Source organism: Acanthopagrus latus, chromosome 17 (assembly GCF_904848185.1).
Source record: "Acanthopagrus latus isolate v.2019 chromosome 17, fAcaLat1.1, whole genome shotgun sequence".
Lineage (NCBI taxonomy): Eukaryota > Metazoa > Chordata > Actinopteri > Spariformes > Sparidae > Acanthopagrus > Acanthopagrus latus.
This window is the reverse complement of record NC_051055.1, coordinates 30,384,909-30,410,905: the sequence shown is the minus strand read 5'-3', so window position 1 is coordinate 30,410,905 and position 25,997 is coordinate 30,384,909. Positions and strand designations below refer to the sequence as shown.

The window sequence follows — 25,997 nt, the reverse complement described above, 5'->3', positions numbered from 1 at the left end:
CGGTGTCAGGACGGGTTCAGGGGTCAGCGCTGCGAGCTGGGACAGGTCAAAGGTCACCGGCTGGCCGCCCTCAGCCCGAGCTCCATCCTCGCCATCAGCATGTGTCTGCTCGTCTTCTTCGGTGAGAGAGTTATTATTTTATTTACTTATGAATGAAGTTAAAGCAACAAACCTCCTCAGAACCAACAGTAGAGATTTAAAGCTGCATCAGTGGATAAACAAGCTGTTCTCAGAGGAAAATAAGGTCCCAGAACACTGTTTGAAGCTAGAGAGGTGGCAGGGTCCGCCACGTGTAAACACTGATGAAACATCGTTTTCTGAGCTGGAAAACCTCACAGAGCTAAACATCATTTACGTGCGTTTGAACGATGGTGGTAACAATACTTAATAATACTCAGTGTTCAGTCTAATGAAACAAACAAGAGTGAAAAACACACAAATACAGGAAGTGAAACAACAGGCAAAGTAAAAGCATGACACATGAGGAGCGACCCTTTCAACATAAGGCAGGAAATAACTTCAGATCGCGACCTGCTGAGGTTGATGAGTGAACTCGTCGTCTCCTTTCTTTCTCACGTCACAGCGATCAGCTCGATCTCTGTTTCCATCAGCATCGATCGTCAAGTGTTTGATCTGGAGTTACATAAAGTTTACACAACAACCGTGTCGGTTTTAAAACATCAATACCTTCGATTAATCGATACTGATGAACACTGCTGGTTTTGTTCTTGCTCCCACACTAAGACTTTGTTTCCCATCAGCCCTCTGGCTTCCTGCCGTCACCTGAACAGGAGCTTTTTGTTTTGCTCTGGATTCGACCTTGTGTCTGACAGAGTGAAGGATGTTTCTCCCACTGACGGGCTCGTTTGTTTTCCACCTGTTAGTCATAATTACTCTGATGTTTCTAAATGAACATCTGTACTAATTTATTGATTCTACACGACTCCGCCGAGCAGCTTTAATGAGCTGCTGCTGCAGGAAGGAAATGAAAATCTGTCCCGCTGGTGCAGAAGTGCACATTCACACAACGATGATGACGAGGATATTTATACCTTCCTCTCCTCTCTGGCTGTGTGTGTGTGTGTGTGTGTGTGTGTGTGTGTGTGTGTGTGTGTGTGTGTGTAGCGGTGCTGGTGGCGGTGACGGTGTGGAACCAGAAAGGCAGCCGTAACAAGTTCAGGAAGCGAGGAGTTTACCACATCCCCGCTGAACACGAGAGCTGGGAGGACATCCGAGAAAACATCCTCAACTACAACGAGGAGGGAGGAGGGGAGCAGGACCAGGTACACACACACACACACACACACACACACACACACACACACACACACACACACACACACAAGGAGCGTGCACACAGTCAGAAGCTTCAGAGAGGTTCACAGCTGAGATATTTTCTCTCGCTCGTGTGCACGGAGTCTTTTATTATTATCTTACTTCCTGTCTGAGCTCGCTGTGCAGATTGATGAGGCTGCAGGTCCACTTCTGTCAGAACCAGACGCAGAGCCGCCTCTGGGACGCGGATGAAACGCGCCTCAGTGCTGTCGGTAGAAACACGAGCGTGTCACACGGGCCAAGAGAAAACAGCTGTTGTGTTGTTAAGATTCAAAGTGGCTCAAGACAGAAGAAAAGGTGCGATCCAAAGTGTTTCCGTCCTGTGAACAGGTGAACGTGTTAACTGTCTTCACCTGCCTCTCAGAACTTCTGTGTCACCTGGACTTCATTTACCCAACAATAAAGAATATTAGATAACGATCATCAGAGATCTTAGGGCAGATTTTAACCTCACAAGAAATTAAACAGCAGAGACAGCAATTAATATCATACAGTTTATTTTTTTCTGCTGGAAACATCTCGGCCTGGTCCAGAACGTTGGCTCTGGTGACCGTAATGTTTTAACGAGTAAAGCTGCTCAAAAGTCCCGGCCCGGTGTGAGTCCGGTACGAGGAAGACTAAACAAAGATCCCAAATGCACGACGCTGCGTTCAGTTTGTTCCACCTCGTTAAGACAAGAATGTCACAGACAGAACTTTGTGTATTTCTTTGTATCACTTCATGGATCAGAACATTCTGCAGGTCCCACGTTGTGGTTCTGTTCTGACAGATCAGAGTCGATACAGTAGAATTCTTTTTTACAACCTCCTGCCTACATTACCCACAATGCAACTTAGCAGAAGATGACGATGTGTGTGTCTTTCTTCCAGAACGGCTACGACATCACCGAGCTGAAGCGTCCGCTGTGCTCCAGCCTGTCTCAGTCCTCGTCCTGCACCACCGCTCCGCTCATCAAGTCCTCCCCCGGCTCCCAGGAGGAGGTGCACCCGTCCGGCTCCTCCTGCAGCTCGGGCGCTCCCTACCTCAGCATCCCGCATCACCACCACCACCACCATCAGCACGCCGCCACCAACGGCTACACCGGCGATGCCACCTACGCCAACTTCTCCGCCCACGTAGGCAGAGACGTGCAGACGAGCGACGGGGGAGGTTACGCGGATGCGGCGTCCGGGTCGCGCTCTCATGTGGACTTTAAAAGCTATGTGTCGCGGATCATCTGGGAGGCGGACAACGATGGCGAGGCGTTCCCGCCGGACGTGTACCACGTGTGGTGCGTGGAGGGCTCGGGGTCGTCGGCAGGAAGCCTCAGCTCGCTGGGCTCCGCCGCGTCACGGAGGAACATTAGCACCGGCGAGGAGGAGGAGGAGGACGAAGGCGGGTTTGTTTATGACAGGCTGTCGCGGTGGGGTCCAAAGTTCAAGGTTCTGAGCGAGATGTACGACCGGCCGCAGCTGGGCCTCACGTACCGGGACGCCGTGGCGTACATGCAGAGGAGCCACAGCCACGACCCGCTGCCTCAGCACCACTAGGGGGCACCACACACACACACACACACACACACACACACAGTCAGGACAGACCTGGAGGGGGAGGGAGCCGTGCTGCGTTCAGGTCCCATCTGACAAACCAAACACAGGAGGGACGAGTCAACTCTGATGCTTCTGTTCCACGTTTCGTCACCAAATTAATTATCACTCCGTCTCAACATGACGTGTTTCTGTTCGTTTAAACACACTTTGATCATGAATACACAACATTTAACACAACGACTCCTCAACAGAACCGGGAGGAGAACGATGGTTCTGCTGGGCCCGTTACATGAACTCCACGTGGTTCTGTAGGAGAAATTCAAACTCAGACTTCAAACCAAATGAGGAAATAACACAATCAAGCTGCTCTCAGAGGAAAACAAGGTCCCAGAACAGAAGAAGGAGAAGCTAGAGAGGTGGCAGGGTCCGCCACATGTAAACAAAGTAAAACTCCTTTAAGGTTTCAGTTTGTTTATTCAGTCATGAAAACAGAGAGAGTTTAATTATTTAGTTAGTTTGTTTGTTTAGCTGACTGAGTGTCACTCAGTAGAGCGTATACCTCCGCCACAGGCCCAACACTCCCCTTTAATTCACTCAAACCTAATCCAGGATCAAAGTCGACAGCCCTGCATCAACAAACTGCCGAACCCCCCGAGACGTTAAAGAAAGAGCGAGTCGACCCGTCCAATCATCCGGATCAGCACCAAACGTTAACAAGGTCTTTTCTGGGCGGAGTCACGACGTCCGTCTGAGTTTGGAGGAAATCTGTTCAGTACGACAAACAAACCAACAAACTGAACTCTAGTCTAATATTGATCAGTTTGGGGCATTAAATGATTAAAACACAGATATTTTCTGTTCTTGCAGCTGATCGGGATCCAAACTCATCAATCAATCAATCAATCAATTAATCAATACAGAAAAAGAGATGTGAGTGCATCATGTTAAAACATCGTGGACGGTAGTTTCTTGTTCTTAGTAACCAGAAGTTGTCTGAGATGTTTTAATTTCCGTCGTCCACATTTTGAAATGAATGATTTTAATCAAATTAAACATTTGATCCATTTGAAATGCTGCAGGTGAAGACAGAGAAACTTTAAACCTCCTCAGTTCGTTACGGACATCAACTTTCAGGTTTAAATCAATAAATGAGGCTTGTTACATTAAATGTACCCTCATTTCATCACTGGATCAAACCAGGTTCAACCCTCTCGTTTCATGTTCAGAGTCGAAGGTTTCAGATTTCTCTTCACGTTTTCTGATATTTATATTTAAATCTATTTATTTAAACATTCATAAATTAGTGTAAAACATCCAGAATGTGAATCTAAATGTGTATTTGGACGTCTGACAGAAGTCATGTCTCACCTGATTTGGCCCCGCCCACTCAGCTGTGAAAACCAATCAGCCTGATGAACTGAAGACACATGGGTAGGTGCACCTCCCTCTGTGATTGGCTGCACCAGACTCCTCCCTCAAATCTCTCATCTGTGATTGGCTGCTGGCCCTGATAAAGGCGGAGCGACCGTTCAAACTGTAAACTTTTAGTTTGGTCGGTGTGGAGCAGACGACGACGACGGCAGCCGAGGAAACTGTGAGTCCGACTGGTTCACAGATTCAGACTCAAAATACAAAGTTTTTAAACTCTTTAACTTCTCGTTTCTCGTCAGTTTCAACCAACAATCGTTTTCATTTTTCAAAAACATCAGAAATGATCCCACAGACCAAAGTCCAGTCTGAAAACGTCGTGTTTTGTTTCCTAAAGATATTTATTTGTCACATAAGACAAAGAAAAAGAGAGAAAATGATTTTTACTTAATAACAAAACAGTTACTGTCTCTTTTTCTGCTGATTGAAAATCATTTAAATGATTTCATTAGTTCTGAGAGACCGAGTGTAAAAAAAGTCATAATCCAGTTTTAACTCTTCAGGTTTTTGATTTCTTGGTGGTTTATTTTACACATTTTGCTTTGAATCAGTTGTGAGAACGTTGTTTACAGCCTTTCTTTCGACTGTGTCTTGGTTTTAATACTAGTTTAGCTACATCTCATTATTATTATAAGTTTCCATTAACACATTTCTCAATAAATTGTCTCTAGAATGTCAAAAATGAGTGAAGAACTCAGATCTCACAGACCAAAGTCCAGTTGGAAAATGTCGTATTTTGTTCTAAAGTTATTTAATTTCACATACGAGAAAGAAAAAGAGCAAAATCCTCTTTAAACTTTCACTTTAATGATTTCTGGAATAACAAACTGACTGTATATTAATCATCAGATCAGATATTTGTTGATCGTGCACACAAAGTCTGAATCTTTGTACGAAACTTCCTGAAGATAAAAACCCGATGTGACGTGAACGCAGCAGCTCCGTCCTCTCCGGGTTCATCGTCTGGTCCTGATGTTCCTTCATGTAGAAAAACCCAGATGAAGTTGGAGGTTCTGGTTCAGTTCACAGCGAGCAGCTGCTTCTAACCAGCAGCGCACAGAGACGCGTCAGACATCTTTATTTATTTCTCCGTTACTTCTTCCTTTAATGCGTTTCAACGTGCTGCGTTTGTACTTCAGCTCTGCGGGTCACTGCAGGGTCCGGGGTGACGGTACCGGTTCTGTTTCCTGGAGGAACATTAGCATCAGACTTGTGTCGGGACTCTTGTGGGTGACTGAGAGAATTATTCTGGTTCGCTTGATGAGTCTCACAAAGAGAACTCAGATTTTTTCTTTACCAGCGTTTCAGTCGAGCGTTTTAATGTTTTTATCTCCACGCCGACAGTTTTCCTTCTGACCTCGACTCACAGACCAACTTTCCTTCTTCTCAGTCGCCGTTTACGTTTTTTTTTTTCCTCCAACGAACTCAGCAAGCAGCTTTTCGAGTCGTCTTTTCTACCCTCCTGTTGCACTAGCGGAGCTCCGAGTCCTCCGACAGGCGGCGGCCTCGTGAAACAACATGTAACATAAGATTTGATAGTTTGTTCTCAGATGAGATTATTTTTTTACTCCCATGTAGAAACGTCCCAGAGGCTGTCGGGTTGTGAACTGTGTCAACGTGCTGGATGGCGTCACTTTAAATGTTTTCGGGGTTTATTTTGTGGTTTGTTTGTTTGTGGTTCCGCTCGGTCGGCTCGTCACTCTGCGGATTCTTCAAGTCGCTGTTTGTAAAGAATGAAATGTTAGTTTGGAGAGAAGACGTTTGAGCACAAAATCCTGATTTTCTTAAAACCAGTTCCACGTTACAGGCGAACGTTCAGGCTCTGAATCTAAACCTGCAGAACGACTCGATGGTTTCAGCCACAGCTTTGTTTTTCATTGATTCAGTGAGAGGAGGTTTTTTTTCTTCTAACGCCTCCCTGACGGTGAGATTTGGACCAAAAAAAGGCGCGTTCGGTCCCTCCAACCGCTCCAACCCAACCAAATGTGAGGACGTGTGAGACAGCAGTGTGTTCGGCGGCGGCGGCGGCGGCGGTGGCGTCGGACTCTAACCAGCAGCCCGGTTCTGATTCTTTGGTCTCCCAGCCTACCTCTCGCCTGATGAATGTAGTTTTATACGTGGAGAGAAGAGTGAGCAGAGAGTACAATCAGAGAGTTTGTCAGGCGACGCTGACAGAAGAAGTGCGAAACTCAATCCTCCGCCCACAAAATGGCGGAAAAAAAAATCCAGATAAATATATATTTAAAGGTTCAGGTCGTGAAATGTTCGTGACTCTTCTGGGACGTGAATTGAAGTGCGAGCCCTCAAAGAACTGTACTCGAAGCTATGCATCCAAATAAAATCAAATAAAAATAACACAGGTGTCTTTTTCTAAGCTGATGTGAAGCTCCAGGTGTCGTGACCTTTGACCTTTGACCCGTGCTGTGTGTTAACAGTGTTTTTAAAGCGTTTGATAAGCGTGTCGTTCAGCACTGAGCCGTGTTGATCTGTATGATATGATGTACATATGGACGTTTTATAGCATCCTGACATGGAATATTTCCTTTTGTATATGACTTTTAATAAAAATGGCTTTTTTCCCCAAAATAACTGAGAGAACTGTTTTTATTTTAGCTCCGTTCAGGTTTGTGATTCAGAGAAGAAAGATGGAAAAACCGTGAAGGACTGAAACTGCTAAACTCAAGAAGACATAAATAAATTATGTTATTCAATTATTCAATATTTTTATTTAATAAAATGTGACATAAATTGATATTTCTATTTTAATTAACTTAATTTTCCATTGTATATACATAATTTAATCACTTCTAAATACATTAAGACTCTGCTGTGCTGTGATTGGTTATGAACACCCCCTGATTTACATAATGAGGCAGAAAAACAATAAAAAGGAAAATTAACAGACAATTAAGAAATATGTTTTTGTGTCTCTGTAAATAAACAGATTCATTTAGAAATGAATAAATAAGTCAAATACATGGAGAAGAAATTAAAATAGGGTTATCAAATTCTGTCATTTTATTAAATAATACTCACATTATATATTTTATATTTTATATGTAAATGTGTGTGTTTAATGGTATTTAATGTTTTTAATGATCCATTTGTTTATTTTAATTATTTGTTTTTGGTTTTGGCAGTTTGAGTCCTCCATACAGAAACAAGCGTAAAGACTGATCTCGTCTGTGGGCCGTCACAGTGGCGGTCACTGTTTTCCCATGATGCATTGTGCACACACAAGAAACAATGAACGCTGCAGAAATAGATTAAATATCAAACGTGTTTCGTTATTTGTGAAGTTTAATCAGCATTTCCATTTTTTTTTTTTTTTTTTTGCGGCTTTATACTTTATGCTGCACTAAACATCTTTAAGTTTTTACTAAAGTTTATTTGATGTATTTAGTTACAAGTACCTCTACTTTTCTACTTTTCTTGGAGGTAAATATTACAGTTTTTACTCCACTACATTTGATAACTTTAGTTACTAGTTACTTTCCACATCACATCCTGCATCAGAGACAAAAGTAGCACAATATTAAATCAATTAAAAACAAAAATTAATCTTAAACTACTTTTGATAATCAGAAAAATGCTGAATATAAGTATTACTTAGAGTTTTTTTGTGTGTGAATAGTACTTATATTCAAGTACTCAGTGCTCCAGTAAGCAGTTCTTTAAGGTCGTTGTTGTTAACTTATTTTAATTTTCTCCTCCTTTTCTACTTCACTCAGAGGGAAATGTTATTGGATCATTTTAGTCACCTGACAGTTTTAAATGATTAATGAAAATAAAATCAGGTGAATTATGATAAAATATAATATTAGTGATTGAAATAAAACTCACTCAGTAGTTTATAAAGTCATTAACATCTTCTCCTCTTTGACAAACGACAGCTGAACACAATCATTTGAGTCCAGTAATATAACGAGTATTATTCTGCAGGACGTGTACTTTTACTTTTTGTGTGATGGATATATGTTGATACTAATGTTTGTGTACTTTCATGAATATTTAAGTACTCCTTTAACTGAATATTTTTAATGCAGGACTCTTATTTCTTATTTCTACCTAATAACTTCCTCCACCTTTAAGTTTCTGGACAGAGAAGTTTAGATTTCCTGACGAGGCAACACTGCCACCATGTGGTCAGAGCTGATATTACACAGGACTGATGATTATTCTCAGTATTATTATTTCATGATACTTACACTGTTCCCTTTCAGTTTGTGCTCAGATGACGTGTAGCAAGTAAACAGTGACTCCACATATCCTCAAAGAAGCTTCTCCTCGCATGTGCAGCACTTGCCTTAGAAAAATCATGTTTTTAAGTTTTCTTCAGTATCTCAGTGATCCAGTGAGAGTTGTCTGAACATCCACAAGTTCACTGCTAACAGGAAGTGCTAACAGCTAATTCGGCAATGTTTTTATTGAGTTTTGGAGCATTTCATATCAATATATATCATCAGGAGGAGGAGAGGAGGACTTTATATCATCAGGAGGAGGAGAGGAGGACTTTATATCATCAGGAGGAGGAGAGGAGGACTTTATATCATCAGGAGGAGGAGAGGAGGACTTTATATCCTCAGGAGGAGGAGAGGATGGGTAGATTTGTATTTTGGGGTGAACTGTCCCTTTAAAAACTTTGTTAGTTTCACTTAGTCAGCATTTGAGGGGTAGGTGACCTCTGACCCCCTCCAGCCTGACACACATACATGGTGGACATTGAGTTGACATGAAGCATATGTCTTGTTACAAACAATGAGTGTGTGTGTGTGTGTGTGTGTGTGTGTGTGTGTGTGTGTGTGTTGGGGGTTGCAGCAGCTTGTGTCTGGCTGTATTGTCTTTGACCTCTATAGCAGGAGGGCGGCGCTGGACGTGTTTCACTGAGTTCTGCTGTCAGTCGGGTTAAAATACAAACACACAGCAGCGACAGACGATATAAAGTATTTGTGTTTTAAGTTCTGTTGAACAGTTTTGAGTATTTTCATGTTGTGTAACTGCTTCTACTCCACTACGTGTCAGACGTGTGGGCCCACTGTGGGTTCTGGGTTGACTGGGGGAGGGGAGGCTTCCAGCTTCTGATGATGTAAGAGGAGATTTTTTCACATCAACCCTCTTTTCACTGTCAGCCTGTCTTCAACTCTGTACGACTGAAATATGGTCGTTTCCAGTTCAGAACTTCACACACAACCAAATATTGCCTCTTCTCGACAGCTAGAAATGAATCCTTCAGTCACATGAGACACGACATGGAGGCCTTTATGCAGAGGAGGAAACAGTCCTCCAGTCTGTCCATCAGTCGTTCAGATACTTTACAGACTCTGGTGACAGCAGAAGTTCTGATCCAGCTTGTTTCCTCCAGCACAGTAACAGAGTTCAGGCTCTGACATGGACTCAGAGTATCAGAGTAAAAAGTCTCCCTCTGAAGGACATTTGTGCTCAAAGCTAACTGAAGCTCACGTCATATTAATAGAATTCAAAGACTATTAAAGTTAAAGGTAGAATCAGTAGGATTTGTCCCAGCTGTTCCTGAACGCACCACAAAGACAGTTGATTGTTGAGTCTCATTCCCAGGACGTCAAATAGACACATGTTGGGTTGGTAAAGCGTCCCGAGCAGCAACAAAGAGAGAAAATCAGAAACTCTCTGCAGATACGAGACACTAACACGCCTTTTCTCCACATTCCAGCCTCCCTCTCTGTCTGTTTACGGCTTCTTACGGCTTTTACGTCTTTACTCGAGTATTTTCAGTGATTATTTCAAACTTCCACCCTGCAAAAGTTTAGGGGCAATATTACTTTGCTGATATTACATGCTGCATCAGAGCCAAAGTAAAAGTGTGTGTGTGTGTGTGTGTGTGTGTGTGTGTGTGTGTGGCCACGCTTTCCCAGGCTGACACAATACACTCACTCTACAGGAGTCTCTTGAAAAGGGGGGCTGCGTGCACATAGAGCCAGACCGCCAAACTACCCTATATATGTCACACACACACACACACACACACACACACACACACACACACACACACACACACACACATGCTTGTACACAGGAATGCCAAGCCACCAAAATCAGCGGTGAATGCCATGACACTATTCAACCTTTTGTTGTGTGTGTGTGTGTGTGTGTGTGTGTGTGTGTGTGTGTGTGTGTGTGTGTGTGTGTCCTCATTAACACGTGACCGCTCTCTTTGTTTTCTCTCTGACTGTTAAAACTACAAACGTGGCACCAAACTGAAGGCTGCTGGTTCTGCTCTCGTCACTGCAGCGTTGAAGCTCGCAGCGCTGCGTTATTCCTCCTCACTGAATCTATAGAAACGTTACTGAGAAGATCTGGTTCATCCCAACTCTGAAGGACAAGACGTGTTGTTGATGGAGATTTAAAACTATCTGACCAGTGAACCAGTGACCACAACATCACCAGACTCCCTTAACAAATATAGTGATTTAAGAGTTAAAACAAACTTAATAAACATTATGAAACTGTGTCTCTGACAGATTCTGACTCATTGTGTCCTTGTTGTAAATTCAGCATTAAACCAGAAGCTGAAGTTGTTTGTCTCCTTGTAAAAAGTGTCAGTTTGTGGCAGCATGTCTGTACCAGCCTGTCTGCTTCTGTGTCTAAAGTGCTAAAGTCTTACCTGCCAACATTGATCAGCTGTTTGAACACACTGTTTACACTGATTTCACCATTTACACTCCATTTATGAAAGAAGAAACATGTTATTGATCTGAACATGTCACATGTTACAAAGACACTAAACAGGAACAATATAGGCGACTTCTTTGTCCCCGTGGAGAAAGTCCCCAGACTCCCTTAACAAATGTGTCAGTTTAGTGAGTTGTTGAGTTGGAGACACTTTATAAACTCTGTGAAACTCTGTCTCTGACTCATTCTGCAGTATTTGGACCTTCTTGTTCATTCAGCAAATGTTCTACATGTATTTTATTAATTCTCTGTAAAGAACTCCTTTCTGCATTATTTCACCTGTAAGCAGGAACATCCTGTATTTTCAGAGCAGAGAGATGAGTGAGGACTCATTAAAGCTTCAGTTTGTTCACACGTCATCAATTCACCAACCGAACAGTTGGTCAAGGAAACAGCGTGGCAACAGAAGCCCACACCTTTACACACCGCTGTTCACAGTGCTGTTGTATGAATAAGGAACTGATAAAATACTTCCTGGTTCTTATTGGTCTTTTAATGTAGTCACACAGGTAGAAAACAAGATTATGGGCGACAAGAGTATCAACAGGAGACGTACAGCATTAGTGTAACACTGGTTACGTACAGGAAGCAGTACTGCAAACTCAAACTTAACCAGTGAAAGATCATCTAACAGACACAAAGGTAATGTTTTAAATATGACTCAGTGTGAAACTGTAAATGCAGTCAGACACCACACCTTTATTATAGGTGCATCATGTCATGATTATAGTTGAAAACATAAAAAAGTGAAGAAATAACAGTTTTGAAGTGATGATGTCTGTGTGTTGTGTTGTGTTGTGTTGTGTTATTGTGTTGCTAAAGCAAAGCTAATGTACTCGCCCTGACACACCGACCATTGTCATCTTCCACCTGTGAGGGATCTGGACCTGGATCAGAACCACAGCTGCTGCAGACTGACCTGACTCCAGAGTGGCTGATGGGTCCCAACACAAAGCCAGTTCCCTCCAGCGGCCTCTTCATCCTCTCAGCCTTGTACACCGGAGAGTTGTAGAGCCTCCTCAGGTCCGAGCCCGACAGGTCGTAGTTGTGGTTTGGAGTGCCGCCTGTCAGAGGAACACATGTCACATTAATGTTACCTGTGTGTTACCTGTGCTGTGAACACACACAACTTTTACAGAGGGACTCACACAGCAGCAAAGATCAGGAAACAGACTCATGTTGTGGTTGTGGTGACGTCTGCAGTTAAACTTCTGAAGCAGTCGCAGAAATGTAGAGACGTAAAAAAAGGAAGTTCCCTCTGAAACCTTGAACTATACACCGACCTGGAGCGAATGCAGCTTTGTTTCACAGCTCAGACAGAATTTATATCGTCCCGACTCTCCTCCCTGTTTGGACCCGCTCAGTATTTACGTCCTCTTGTTCTGTTAATGAGTAACCGGGTCACCTGGCAGGCTGCAGCTGATGTTTCCACACAGTGAAAAGGCCCAGATGTCATCACATCAGGAAAACTCACCTCAGCAAACTTTGACTTTACCTCCATTAGATGTAATTTGGGGTTTCAGGACATCTTTGACTTCAGGGGCTTCACCACATTTAATGTAAATGAAGAGGTTGTGTTGCAGCAGCCAGGTGAGACGCTGTCAGCACTGCGTCTGCTGGATGTTCAGACTGTGACACTCTGTACCGTGACAACAGGAGACTTTACATCAGTGCTCCACACTGTTGGACCCCTCCAAGAAAATCCAGTTTTTAACCTCGTTAACCTCCAAATGGTGTTTTTATTATTATCATCACACAAGACACAAGCAGAAGAACCAGTCAGCACAGGAGTTTATGACCTTGTTTAAACCGTGTGTGTGAAACCACGTCCAACATGTTGCAACTGGTGAACCCGTCCTGAGGGAGCAGTTGGCAGCGTTCAGACTCAGGGACCGACTCCAGAACTGAGACCTCTGGTCAAGGACACAGACTGCAGGAGCAATGGAATGTGCATGTGTTGGTGGCAAGGGAGGTCCAAGACCAGGACCAGGACCAGGACCAGGACCAGGACCAGGACCAGGACGAAGCCCAAGACCAAGACCAAGACCAAGACCAAGACCAAGACCAAGACCAGGACCAGGACCAGGACCAGGACGAAGCCCAAGACCAGGACCAGGACCAGGACCAGGACGAAGCCCAAGCAAGCACAGGAACAACATGCATCCATTTTTTATTCCTCTGTGATTCACTGTCTTTGTTCCAACATTTTGTATCCTGCTGTGTTTTGTGCAGCACGTTGTAACTCAACAGAACAGAAATGACACAAACCTTCTTTTGAGTTTCCACTTTTATTATGTGATCAGCAGAGAAACTTCAGCTTTTCATGTTTACTGCTCCATCATGCGAATAGACGCCCAGTGACAGTTATCAAAGAGGAGGTTGTAGTTGGAGCCGCCGGTCGCCACAAAGTCAGCGACGGTCTTCCTCCCCTGGAAGTTTCCTTCTTTAACAACCTGCGAGGAGAGAAACAGCAGATATTTATAATGTTACTTTGATTATAAAAATGTGCTTCTGGAAAATAAAAGCAGGCTTTACCCTCCAGTCGGAGCCCATGTATTTAGCGGTGGTCACCACCGTCTGGGAGGAGATGCCGAAGTTAGCTCCTTTATGGATGAGCCACTGGGAACCGTCTCCAAGCGTCACTCTGAAACAAAGAAGAGACGCCGCTGACTCAACATGCTGCACAAACACATGATGTCAGCTCAGACTGGACTGTGGACTGACCTGACTCCAGAGTGGCTCAGTGGTCCCAGGATGAACCCACTGGAGCCCAGCGGCTGCTTCATCCTCTCAGCTTTGTAAACTGGAGAGTTGTAGAGTCGCGTCAGCTCGGCACCTGACAGGTCTGAAACAGCAGCACATCAGCTCCGTGTAAACAGTTTTTAAACATCAGTGTTACTAAAGACGAACACAGGACTCACAGCCGTCAGACCAGGACTCCACAGAAACAGGCAGCAGAGTGAGAACCAGAGCACAGAGGAGCCTCCTGAAGGAACACATGGTGGATTATGTTCTGATCCGGTTCACAGCTCAGACACACAGACAGGTGAGACTTTATAGAGTCCTGAGCCTCCAGTAATCATTCACATCCCGTCCGTCCCAGTTACCATCAGTGTTTGTCGCCTGGCAGGCTGCAGATGTTGTTTCCACACTTTTGGCTGAAAACAGATCAGATTTCCTGACATCAGGGGTCACATCTGCTTTACTAGACTCTCACAGTGGACTTTCCCTCCGGAGACTCAGGTTTGTGCCCCATCAGTGACCAAAAGTCAAACGTGATTTGTTTTTAAAGTGAAATCATGTTAGTTAACAGGAGTAGCTGATGTAAACTACTGTATGTCCTTCACCTGAACACAGTTATATTAACCCAAAGTATCTTTTCCTGAACCAAATCACAAAGTTTTGCAATATAGGCTACTTCTTGATCATCTGTCAAGAAAGTCACCAGACTCCCTTGAAAAATCTCTCAATTTTAAGAGTCGTTTCATGAGGAGAAACTTTATAAACATCATGAAACCGTGTCTCTGACAGATTCTGACTCATTGTGTCCTTCTTGTAAATTCAGCATTAAATCAGAACATGTAACTATGTATAATGTGAGACAGTGGTGCACTTCAGCCTCGAGGACCAAGGTACATTTTAAGTGTTTCACATATGGAAAAAAAAAAAAAAAATTCACCCAAAATCCATTTTTAAGTTTTTCTTTTATCTGTGAAGAAAACTTCAGGAGAAAAGAGTTTGTCTTTGTTTCTGTAATACTCATTTTAACCACTTGTGCACATTAAACACAACACACGTCTATTCTGAACCTTAGAACAAAAAAAGTCTTTGTTCAAGAACATGATTTTACACAAGAAAAAAATCTCTTTAATAAACAATAACAGTAAAAAATGAAAAATGTTCACAAATGAAAAAAATAGATTTTTTTTTTCTGATGATTCATTTCATTGCTTTTTTTATGGGGGAAATTCAGGAGAAAAAGACATTTTTAGGAGAATATTTTCTTCTTCTGCAAGAACTTGATTTTACACACAAAAAAACAAACAAACAAACAAAACTCAGATAAAACCTAAAAAACTTCACAAATGGAGGAAAAAGAAAATGTCATCGTCTGTAACCGCAGCTCATCGCAGGGCGCTCACGGGTGGCGGGGGCCGCCACGCAAGGTGCCAGCTGCACATCAGGAGCAGTTTGGGGTTCAGTGTCTTGCTCAGCAACACCAGCCTGGAGCTGGGATTTGAACCAGCGACCTTCCGATCACTCGCCGACCTGCTCGACCTGCTGAGCAACAGCCGCCCAAAAAAGAAAATCTTTCTGAAGTCTTTTGTTTGTTTGTTTGTTTGTTTTTACTTTTCACACATGACATTCTGGTGATCCATTTTGAATTTGTTTAATCTGTGAAGACTTTCAACGACAAAAATTCCTGTGAGACATTTAAATTTGTTTTATTTGTTTTCCGTGAGATTTTTGTGTGTAAAACCAAACAGAAACATTCGATTTTTTTGTGTGAAACTAAGTCAGGAAACTTTTCATGATGTGTAAAAACATAAATATCTTTGTCAGTGTTTGTTTTTGTAATACTCATCTTGACCATTACAGTCTGGAGTAGTGTGAGCATCCATGTTGTTTTCCATGTTTGTTTCTTTTCTAAACACAACATATATGCATATCATGAACCTTAAAACAAAAACGTTCTCCTGCAAGAACCTGATGTTACACTTGAAAGCAAAATTCTAAAAAGAATTCTTGCTGAAATCTTTTGTTTTCCTCCCCACGTCTTCACAGATCGAACTAAACCTTACAAACATTATTCTGACAGAATTGTTTGTACAGAACTGTAGATTTAAAAGAAATAAACAGCTTGATATCAAACTTGAAAAAAAAAAAAAATGGCCTGAAAAATGTTCCCACTCGGTTTCACATGTAAATGTCTTCACAGATGAAAAAACAGTTCAATCAACAATTAACATCAGACTCAGGAAACGTTTTTTTAAACTCTTCTCCAGAAATAAGAAATATTTCAAAAAACAAATTGTCGCTCAGTTTCACACAGAAGTTTAGTCGTCTTCCTCATATCTGTTTTAAAACTTTTCACATATTCTTTTCACCGTTTCACCTTCTTTACCCGCATGTCATCTCAACAAATGTTGTGTCTTTATTTAGTTGTTTCACACATGAAATTTGTTTTTCATTCTGCTCCTCATGAAAAAGAAATGAAAAATTTCCTTTTTTAAAAAAAAAAGAAGTTTCAAATATAAAATAAAATTAACAGAACTTTGTTTTAACTGCTGAAAATGTTTTTTTCACTCAGTTTCACACATGAAAGAAAAAAAGTCTCCTGAAATAAAAAGAAAAGTTTGTTTTTGTTTTTTCAAGAGAAAATTAAAAAGGAAAAAAAAATCCAAAATAACAAAGACTTGAAAAAAAAGATTTTACTGTAGAATACTTCTAGAATTGTTTTTCTCTTGAAATGCTTTTTTCCAACGTCATCTGAAAAGTTTTTATTCTTTAATTTCATGCATGAAATGTATTTTTCACTCTCTTCATGACAAAAATTTGATTAAAAAAAAGTTTCACAAATGAAAAAAATTGGAATTAAAAAAACTTGGTTTGAAAAAACTATTTCTCATGAAAATCTTCTTCCTTTTATGGAAGCTGAGAACGGCCATGGACTCTTCTTCGTTTTATGCTGTTATCTCGAGATAACGACTTATTATCTGGTTATCGTGATATAACAAAGGTTGTTTTCTTGTAATAACAAATTAATTATTAACGTTAATAAAGAAATTTCTTCAGGAAAATTAAAAACTGAATGTTAAAGAGAAACAGAATGAAATAGAAATGAAATGTATGAAGCGTCATGTCATGTCATTATCCGTAACCACTTATCTCTTTCCATGCGGGGTGTTGCTGCTGGAGCCAATCCCAGCCTTGCCTCAGGGCGAGGGCAGGGTGCCCAGCTCATCACAGGGCTCACTGATGAGCAGTGTGGGGTTCAGTATCTCGCTCAAGGACAAAACGTATGAAACATTAAAATAATATTTTGTTGAGATGAATTTTGGGGAAAAAATAGATTTTCATGTTTTTATTTTCTCCTGAAAAAACAAAATGTTTTTAAAACGTTTTACATAAAAAAGAAAAAAAAGGTCACGTTATCTCAACAAAATGTTTTTTAGTGTTTAATAAATTAAAAGACAAACTACAAAATGTTTCTTTTATATGTGAAACGTTTTTTCAGTTCACCCGAAACAAAAATTTAACTGAAAATCTTTTCCCCACATGACATCGATTTATCAGTCTGCTCCTCATGCGAAATAGCACATTTTTCTGAATCTTTCTTTTAAAAATTACTTTATTTCCTCGTTAATTTAAAATATTTTCTCCTGAAAATCGATTTCTGGACTGGCCCCTCAGGGCTTCCGTAGAGGCTGATCGTCACAGTGACTTTTCCTCAACAAATGTGGTTTTATTTTAAGTCGTGAAAGACATCAGCTGAAACAACACAACTGTGGAAGGTGACAAAGATGTGAATGTTTTATGTTTTCTGCTCAAAACCTCAGATGTGTTTAATGTGCAGAGAAACTAAAACTCCTCTGAAGAAAACGTGAATGTTTTTAGTCTTATTGACAATCGTAACAGCTCAGACTGAAATCATTTCTCCTCCTGAGCTGCGAGTTTGAACATTAACATTATAGGCTGAGTCCCAGAATGCCTTCATACATTACTCAGTTTTGCACATTGATGACTTTAGAAACAGTAAAATGTGTCTGACAGATTGTTAATAAATTCACCCTGAAACTCGACGCGCCTCCTTTAAATAACAGACCAAACGCTCGTCTCCTCTCATTTATTCAAAACATTCCAATATAAAACAAAATTACACATATCTGAATTGCTCTATTTACAAAAACATACATTCTTCAACATCTACGTACAGTCGACATGGTTGTTCACTGCAGAGTTTTTCCATCAGGCCGCGGAGGTTTCAGCTTTACAGTCACAGGTTCGTTCCGTCTCGACAGCCTTTTGGCTCGTTCTAGCTTAAATTAAGTAGCCGCAGTTCATTTTAATAAAAAGGCACTAAGAGGAACTATCATTCAACAACAGGTGTCAGAGCTAAATCATAAATAGCTTTTGCCTTTGGCAGTGATCAAACTGAGCTCATTCATCGCTGACAGATTTGTTTTTTTGTTTACATATGAACAGATGTTTTGTTTTTACATACGAAGGCTTCTCAATAAATACAAGCACGGAAAGATGAAAACTTTGTAGGCAGTTCTCTTATGCAAGTCAAGTTTTCCAGGAATGTAACAAGAAAGTGCAACCAGGTTGCAACTATAATAAACATTAATAAAAATAAAATAAAAAGGGAATTATTGAGCCACACAAACAGACGAGGTGCGTTCAAACACCTCCGCGTTTCAGGACGTTACACAGCAAAGCAGGCGTGTTTGTTCTTATGGCTCGTGTCGCTCACTGCACCGTTTGTTCCTCTGATGGCGATTTAAAAAAATAAAAAATAAAAAAAAAAGTGTAGATGTAAAAGTTCACACTGATTAAATGTCGGCGATAATAAACACTTCACCGTTCAGAGTGGAATGAAATATTTGCAGTAGAAAATGAGATTCTCCTCATTTCTTTTTTCCTGAGAATCTGACTGAAGCACCATCGGAAAGCATTTAAGCCTCAATTTGTAGAGTAGCACCAGTAAAACTCTCAGGTACCAAATGTTTCCCCCCCAAAAGAAAATAAAAAGCTGTTTTCCTGTCGGCGTTTCGCTTCACACCAGTGGACCGAAGTCGCTACTGCAGGAAACACGTCGACGTGAAACCTGCTGCTTCAAAAAACAACCTGTGAAATGTTTTAAAAAAAGGCTTCCTGACATTCTCCATATCTGCAGTTTGATTAAAAAATCCAAATGAATGATTTAAAAAAAAAAAAAAAAAGGCCGACAGGAAGCAGCGTCCTGACTTAGTGTTAGAAATAAAATCTAGAACTTTTCCCTAAAGTGGCGTCCTGCTCGCTGCAGGCCGACCGGTGGAGAGGTAGCGTGTCATCGCCGCTGTGTGTCCCGCTCAGAGATTGGCTGGTTTCTCTGTGCTGCTGGGCGGAGTCAGGACCGCTCCCACGGCGACGGGCGACATCTGACAGTCGGGGAGGTCGATCTGATGCCTCTGAGCTTTTCTCTGCAGGACAGGAAGTCAACGTCAGTCACAAAATGAAACACCAACTGTTCTGATCATCAGTGACAGTGACAGTAAACTGAATATCTCTGGGTTGTGGACTAAACCCGACGTCTTGATTAATGTTCTGGCCTATAAAAATGCTTCTCAGTGATTGCTGGCGGGTTGTAAAGGCTGTAGGTGTGTTGGTTTTGCTCACCAGCAGGTCCAGATACGCCACGTGTGTCTGGATGTTGTGCCTGTCGTCAGATTTGACTTTGGGGAAGTCCTTGAGTTGAGGTTTGGCTTCGGATCGCAGCGTGTCCATGAAGGGAGTCATCCACCGAACACACGGGGCGACGCTCTCCCACGTCAGGCCTGAAACACACACACGGGTCAGAACTGTCAGTTGAAGCTGTCCAACACTTTATCGAAGAAGAAACGCTGAAGATGTAGTCAGAAATCTTTTAACTTCAGGCTTTTAGGAGGTGCAGGCCAGAAAATCAAACTCACCTGAAACTTTATGAACAACGTCGAATGTGGAGAAGTGACAGAAGGCGGCGGCGGCGAGGACGCTGTAGCTGTAGTCCAATGAGCTGATGTCCATCACGCACAGGTCCAACAGCTGCAACACACGAGAGGTCAGAGGTCAGCACATGTTGTTCAGAAGCAACCGGTCACATTAAAACTCTGTGTTCAATGGCGTCTCAGGTGTGTGACGTACCTGTGTGATCTGGATGTAGGTTTCCTGGGAGAACTGAGGAACCAGGAAGTTCTCTCCGTCCGTCTGGGCTTCCACCTGCGCGTACAGCTTCAACCAGGAGATGGGCGTCTCCGGACACAGATTCCAGTCCAGCGCCTGCAGGAAGACACCAAAAATACACAGGTGAGCACAGCGACACAGGTGTGTAGGAAGGTAGAGAGGGAGGTAGAGAGCGAGCACGAACCTTCAGCATGTGCAGCTCCGTCTGCTGGATGTCCCACATGTCACAGGCACCGTCGGTGACGTAGGCAAACTCATAGATTTTCGGAGGGTAGATTTCCTGCAGAGGAGACAACAAAGTTATAAAAATACTACAAAGAGGAGGCGTTCAAGTTCACCATGTTGTTTCTGTGTCACGTGTCAACGCTCTGTGGAGGCTGACGAGGGACTCACTTCTATCTTGGAGGCGATGAAGAGCGCCGTGATGCCGAGCAGCTGCAGGTACTCTTTGCTGACGTCCTCCTCGGTCAGCATGAAGCGGTCGAAGTAGTCCTGAGCGAGGTACGCCGTCTGCCGGTGGAGGCTGTACACTTCACTCACCTGCACACAGATACGGCTGTTAAACAATTTGATTCTTTTATTCTTCTGGTTTTTGAACAAGCTAATATTTCCCGTCCTCACCTCCAGCAGCCAGTCCAGCAGGATGGCTCTCATCTTGGGCTGCAGCTTGGGGTGTCGCTGCAGGTAGCTCTTGTCGTGGACGTACTTCAGCTCCTTGTTGAGCATTTTGATCCACACGTCGTCTGAACTGGCCCAGCTGGAAGACAAAACGCCGGGTTCACCATGTTGTTCACGTGTTCTTCTCAGTGTCACACTTTGTGTTAACACAAGCTCTAAATGCAGGTGTGAAGGAAGAGAAGCCACAACAGCACTGTCTGCTTCACCACACCAGACTCCCTTAACAAATGTGGTGATTTTAAGAGTTGTTGCATTCAAAGAAACATTATAAACTTTGTGAAATGCTGTCTGACTAATTCTTCATTGTTTGGGCCTTCTTTTAAATTCAGACGTTTCTTTGTTGGAGAAAACAGTTGTGTTGCAAACAGAGCAGGAAAGTTAAAAGTGGAAACTCCAGACGTGTGTGAACAGACAAACTGAGAGCTGACAGACGTTAAAACCAGGTTTAAGATTGGAGCTGAAGACAGTTTTGCATCTGATAACATACTTTCAAGCATTTCATTTCTCCAAGCGTGTGTGTGAAGTTTACCTTCAAAGATACAAATAGTTTGTTTATAGATTTTAAATCAGCCGTTTGCTCCTGAAACTAGATCAATATACAGACTCTCAACTAAAACAACAATACACTCTGAACGAGGGGCACTAAACTCTCAATACAGAGTCGGGTGGAGTCGTAGCTCAGTGTGAAGTGTCGAGCAGCAGCCGCCTCATTGAGGTGTAAAACACACAGTACCTGAGCTGAGGGATGGGGGAGGCCTTGATGAAGAGGTTCTTGAATCTGTACTGCTTGAAGCCAGAAGGATCTGTTGGCTCCAGCTCTTTGTGTGGAGTCTCGATGAGGACGCACGGACTCGCTCCGTCCTCCGACCAACACTTCTGGAATACAAAGAGAAGAAACACACAAGATGAATAAAAACAGATGCAACTATAGCAGGATTATGATTCGATCGACATTCATTTCCATTATTAGGTTGAGTCTGTAACGTATGTACAGACTGACAATAGTGACTCCGTATTACTTTACCGCCAGCAGTAAGTTTCTATCACTCAGGAAAAAAAATCCTGTTAAATTTCAGCTTTATGATTGATTACCAAACACGTCTCATCTTTGGTGAGTGTTGACTATTATTAATTCAGTTTAGGTCATTTTAAGCTTAAAAACAAAAGTAAAAATTGCCTGTCAGCTGCTTAAAATGACCATAAACTGATTATGTTTTATCCATTAAATCAAAAACTAATCAAGAGATTAATCCTCAAGTGTCCATGTGTTTCTCTTACATTTACTTAATATTTTCTTCTGTCCAAGTATTAGTTGTAGCCAGTGTCATTAAACATGTCAGAACAAGTTTCTTGGTTCTCTGAGCATTAACAGTCCAATCCAGCTGACTGGTGACACCGTGTGGTGAGAAGAAGGAACTGCATGTTTGTACATAAACTCCACTGAGTCTCTTCAACATGTTTGTTCAGACCGACTTCATCACAGACAGACAAATATATTAAATATCAACTGGCTTCATGTTCTGGGTTTTATATAAAGAGAAAAGGTTGAGAGACACAAACTTAGTTTCAAATTTCAGGCACATTACATAATAAAGAAATGGCCGTAACAAAATGGACGCTCAATATAGGGAACTATATTTAAATAGCTGCTGACAAGAACAGGTAATTATGAATAAAAGTAAAGTATTAGTAAAATGAATGTGAATAAATGTACAGCTAGTAAAAACAGGGCTGGTCATGGTGGACGGGAGGAGACACGCGCAGATAATAAACTCGACTCTTATCAGTTTAACACACACATCATGGAGAGTTAATGACACTCAGACGCACTGACCTGGATTTCATAGCTTTGTTTCTTGGCAGCAGGTTGAAGTTTTTTCTTTGAGGGCTGAAGAAGAAAAACAAAACAAAACAAAACAGGTGAGTCGGTGTCGGTGTAAACAGCTACGACAGGAGGAGAATAAACCTGAGACAGAAACACTGACATTAATAGAAATATAGAAGTATTAAAGACAAACCTCTGACTTCCTCTTCTTCAGCGGCGCTCTGACGGGCGGCTCAGGTGTGTTTGAATCTCTGGCTTGCAAAGTGATGCGACCGCTGAAACAAAAAAACAAAATGACATCAGAAGACTGAGAGGGTTTCATCAGATCAAATCACTCTTCATGCCGTCAATCTGGATTATTTAGCTCGACCCGTGTACCTTAGAAATGAGTTTATCAAATCTGTTTTAAGTGGATTTCATTAACTCAGCAGCTGATTGTGTTGTTATTAAACTGGGTTAAAGAAGTTCTTACATCACTGAATTAAATATGAAAGTGACTGACACTGAAGCAGCACCAAGTTTAACGTAGAAATACTAGTTTTCTTCTCTACATGAAGTTGACGCCACTTCAAAAATCTTAATCTACAAAGAAACAAACAGCAGTTTATATATTCTGTGTTATCTACAGTCTATCTGCTCATCTCTGCTTGTAGACTTGTTTTATTTATCTTTTATGACATCGATGCTGTGTGGATTTTCCCCCATCGTCAAAGATTACACTGAATATTGATAATTACATCGCAGCCGAGGATGAGAATAAGATAAAAGTTACATTTCATCCATAATCCAGTTTTGGAGAAAGCTCTAGGAAAGATGAATTGTCCTAAATGTAAGTTTACACATCTGCCTTCACTAACATCATCACTAAGCTTTAGTAAAAGACTCCTGCAGGACCTCAAAACCACAATTCAAGAACCAAAAACCAGCAGCTGCTCACCTGCGTCTGGACATCATGTTGAATTAATTTATGGCTCCGCTGCAAAGAAAGAAGAAGAACAGGTGAGATACATCTTTAAAAACAACAGGATCAGACACATGGATCAAGAGTGTTTGAATATATTTAATCAAAGTCTCCTGGAGCCATTTCATGATCTGTTCAACAGTCCTGGGGCCTCAATGTGGCCCCCAGAAAATCACAAGTACACCACAAGTTAGAGGTGACTGGTGAGGTTATATAAGCCTGGAAGAGGCCAGGAACGTGTACAATAACTACAGTTATGATATAAAACATCCTAACAGGCTCCTGGAGGAGATCCATGGATCCACAGAGTCTCTGTGAGGCAGAAACATCTCAGTTTACAGGCTCGAAGCTGCTGTGACTGTGTTAGCTTCTGATAACAGACTGTTAGCTTGTGACCGCCAATAAAGAGCTAATATCTCTGCACAGAAACACCAGAGGTCGACTAACAAAGCTTAAAGCGCCACCTGTACACATCATGATAATTACAGTGTCATACTAAACTTGATAAATGATCATAATTGTCATTTTAAGAGCCAAACTAGCCAGACAGGCTCTGTAAGCTAGGTTGGTATCCACAGCCAAAAAAAAGGAGGGGGGCTGGTTGTTCCCTCGATTTCAAACAAAAAAAACTCCAAAATGTCGCGTTTCAACTCAAAAGTCTCTCATCCAGCGAAGAGGCACACGTCTCCAGACAACACTCATGTGGTCTGAATCCGTGAAAACGCAGAAATATTAACTTTATTTGAGGATTGAAACTCAAAAGACGCGCCAATTTCCGCAGCGCCAAAGCGGGAGGATTTGAGCCCTGCCTCCCCCGAAAGTCCTCCAGGTCTGCGGGGGAAAAGTGGTCGAAATGACCGCCGGAGGTCAACCATATCGACTCTAAACTCATCTCAACCTCTAGATTAAACTCAGAGGAATCACATACCGTGAAACAAAGTCATTTAAGCGCCTTTAAAGTCTGGGAAACTGAGACCACCGCCAAGCTAAACTGTGGAGGGGAGCTACAGTAATTAGCAAACTTAGCCGCTGCTAACTAGGTCAACACTAACCAGCTAACCGTGATGTGCACATAAACTGATGATCCGCAGAGTTAAACATGCAAACAGCTGAAAGTGAGCTTGATTAAGTTTAAACAGGTTTCAGGACAAAACTAACATACTGCAACTTTCCTGAGCTTTAAAGGTTAATTTAGGGGAGCAGCCAAGAGTTTGTCCGGATTAACTTCCCTGAAACCACAAAACCTCAGTGAACAAACCCCCAGGATCAAATCCCAAGATTCAAACTATGTGAAGGAGATCAGTGTTATAGTGGAAACTCCTTCGAATAGGAAGAAAATACAAGTTAAAAACCTAAAAACATGGCTGCAGTTCCTCGCTTGTCCAGATTTAAATCCACAAATCGCACAGAACTAGGCAGCGAAAACGGTTGATTGAGATCGAAACACACGATGCAGACAGCAGGAAGTTACCGACGGTGGAAAAATATTCTTAAACTATGAATCTGAGCAGAGCTGCTCCCCTCGGCTCGGTGCTCTTACCTCCTCGGCGATGAATGAATGAATGCATCAGCTGTGGCGCCGGCGCCAATCTTTATATCCGCATAAGCCTGCCGCCGCCTACTGCGCATGCGCGTTCCCGGTTCACAGAAACCCGCTAAATGTTCAAATGTGAACTGAGATTTGACGAAACGGGCGACGCGGACGGTTCAACCGGCGACTCTCGCTCTTCTCCCGGACACGAGAGGTGGTGGGAGAGGCTGGGAGCTCCACCGACCCGGTTATTTACCGTGTTTACCGGAGCCCGCATTCATTTCTAACGAACGACGAACCGCGGGAAGGTTTTTTGACGTAACCGCCGCTTTCCGTAAGTTCCGGTTAAACTTAAACGAGCCGGTAGACGCTCAGGAACCGTCCCGCACCGGAAACGAGCGATAATATTTACACTTTACGGAGTTATTTACCGTTTTTTTCGTGGTACCCAAACTGCTTCCGCGTGTGGGTACCGCCTGTGGGAGGGGCCTTCTGACGTCAAGCCAATGAGAGCGTGAGCAGCCGCCGCCGCGTGCTCCCCTGGCAGAATGTAAACAGAGAGAACACGTGGGGCCGCTGTCAGACTCCTGAGGCAGGATGTGCTCTGATGTCAGCTGATTTTATCTGATTCACCTGATTCTTCACTGTGATACTTAACTAATAATTGTTGTATATATGTTTGTATTTTTATCTTTTCTGACACAATGACAATAAACATATTCTGTTCAGTTACATAGTGCAAATATATGTAAATACTTTATTACACATGTAACTAATTACATTTACTGGCATACTCTGCTGAGGCAACGCAAGTTTATGTATATGTGACAGTTCAGACACAAGGAAACTCACAGTTCTTTACAGGGGCATGAAAATACATAAAAAGACGTGAAACCAGCTAAGCTAAAAGAACGTTTATGTTAGTTTAAAAGAGACAAGACTAAAGTTTTCTGGGAGTTTGTTCTGGACACGTGCTGCGTGATGACTGAACGCTGTGTCTCCATGTGTAGTTCTGACTGTAGGGACTGAGAGCAGATCTGAACCTGGCGACCTCACAGGTCTGGATGGTTTGTAACT

General features: G+C 42.3%; 2 protein-coding genes and 1 long non-coding RNA gene across 8 annotated transcripts in view; 1 reads left to right on the top strand and 2 right to left on the bottom strand.

The window, feature by feature from the left end:
• The window catches only part of si:dkey-22o22.2 (neural-cadherin), a 101,046-nt gene extending 98,149 nt beyond the window's left edge, over positions 1-2,897 (top strand). For all 5 annotated transcript variants that reach the window (XM_037074311.1, XM_037074310.1, XM_037074313.1 and 2 more), the window contains 3 exons: positions 1-121; positions 1,126-1,283; positions 2,205-2,897. The exon at positions 1-121 is cut by the window's left edge and continues 130 nt beyond it. In XM_037074311.1, the coding sequence (XP_036930206.1) occupies positions 1-121; positions 1,126-1,283; positions 2,205-2,864 (939 nt within the window). In that variant the 3' untranslated portion in view covers positions 2,865-2,897. The remainder of the gene's footprint in view (positions 122-1,125; positions 1,284-2,204) is intronic.
• An 8,581-nt stretch (positions 2,898-11,478) lies between these two features.
• On the bottom strand, positions 11,479-13,190 carry LOC119006045. Its single transcript, XR_005070650.1, has 2 exons — positions 12,149-13,190; positions 11,479-12,064 (listed from the first exon to the last, which is right to left on the bottom strand). It is a non-coding gene; the product is annotated as an uncharacterized LOC119006045 (long non-coding RNA).
• A 4,642-nt stretch (positions 13,191-17,832) lies between these two features.
• On the bottom strand, positions 17,833-25,374 carry ccne2 (cyclin E2). 2 transcript variants are annotated; one of them, XM_037074341.1, is made up of 12 exons: positions 24,930-25,324; positions 23,366-23,404; positions 22,622-22,703; positions 22,438-22,491; positions 21,337-21,479; positions 20,547-20,682; positions 20,319-20,465; positions 20,110-20,205; positions 19,887-20,021; positions 19,676-19,787; positions 19,383-19,540; positions 17,833-19,186 (listed from the first exon to the last, which is right to left on the bottom strand). In XM_037074341.1, exons 2-12 carry the CDS (start codon positions 23,380-23,382, stop codon positions 19,076-19,078), a joined length of 1,191 nt encoding a protein of 396 aa, XP_036930236.1. In that variant the 5' UTR covers positions 23,383-23,404; positions 24,930-25,324; the 3' UTR covers positions 17,833-19,075. The 2 variants fall into 2 exon arrangements, with proteins under 2 accessions (XP_036930236.1, XP_036930235.1); XM_037074340.1 differs by lacking the exon at positions 24,930-25,324 and adding an exon at positions 25,352-25,374 and having other exon boundaries at positions 19,049-19,186.
• Between the last annotated feature and the right edge of the window lie 623 nt (positions 25,375-25,997).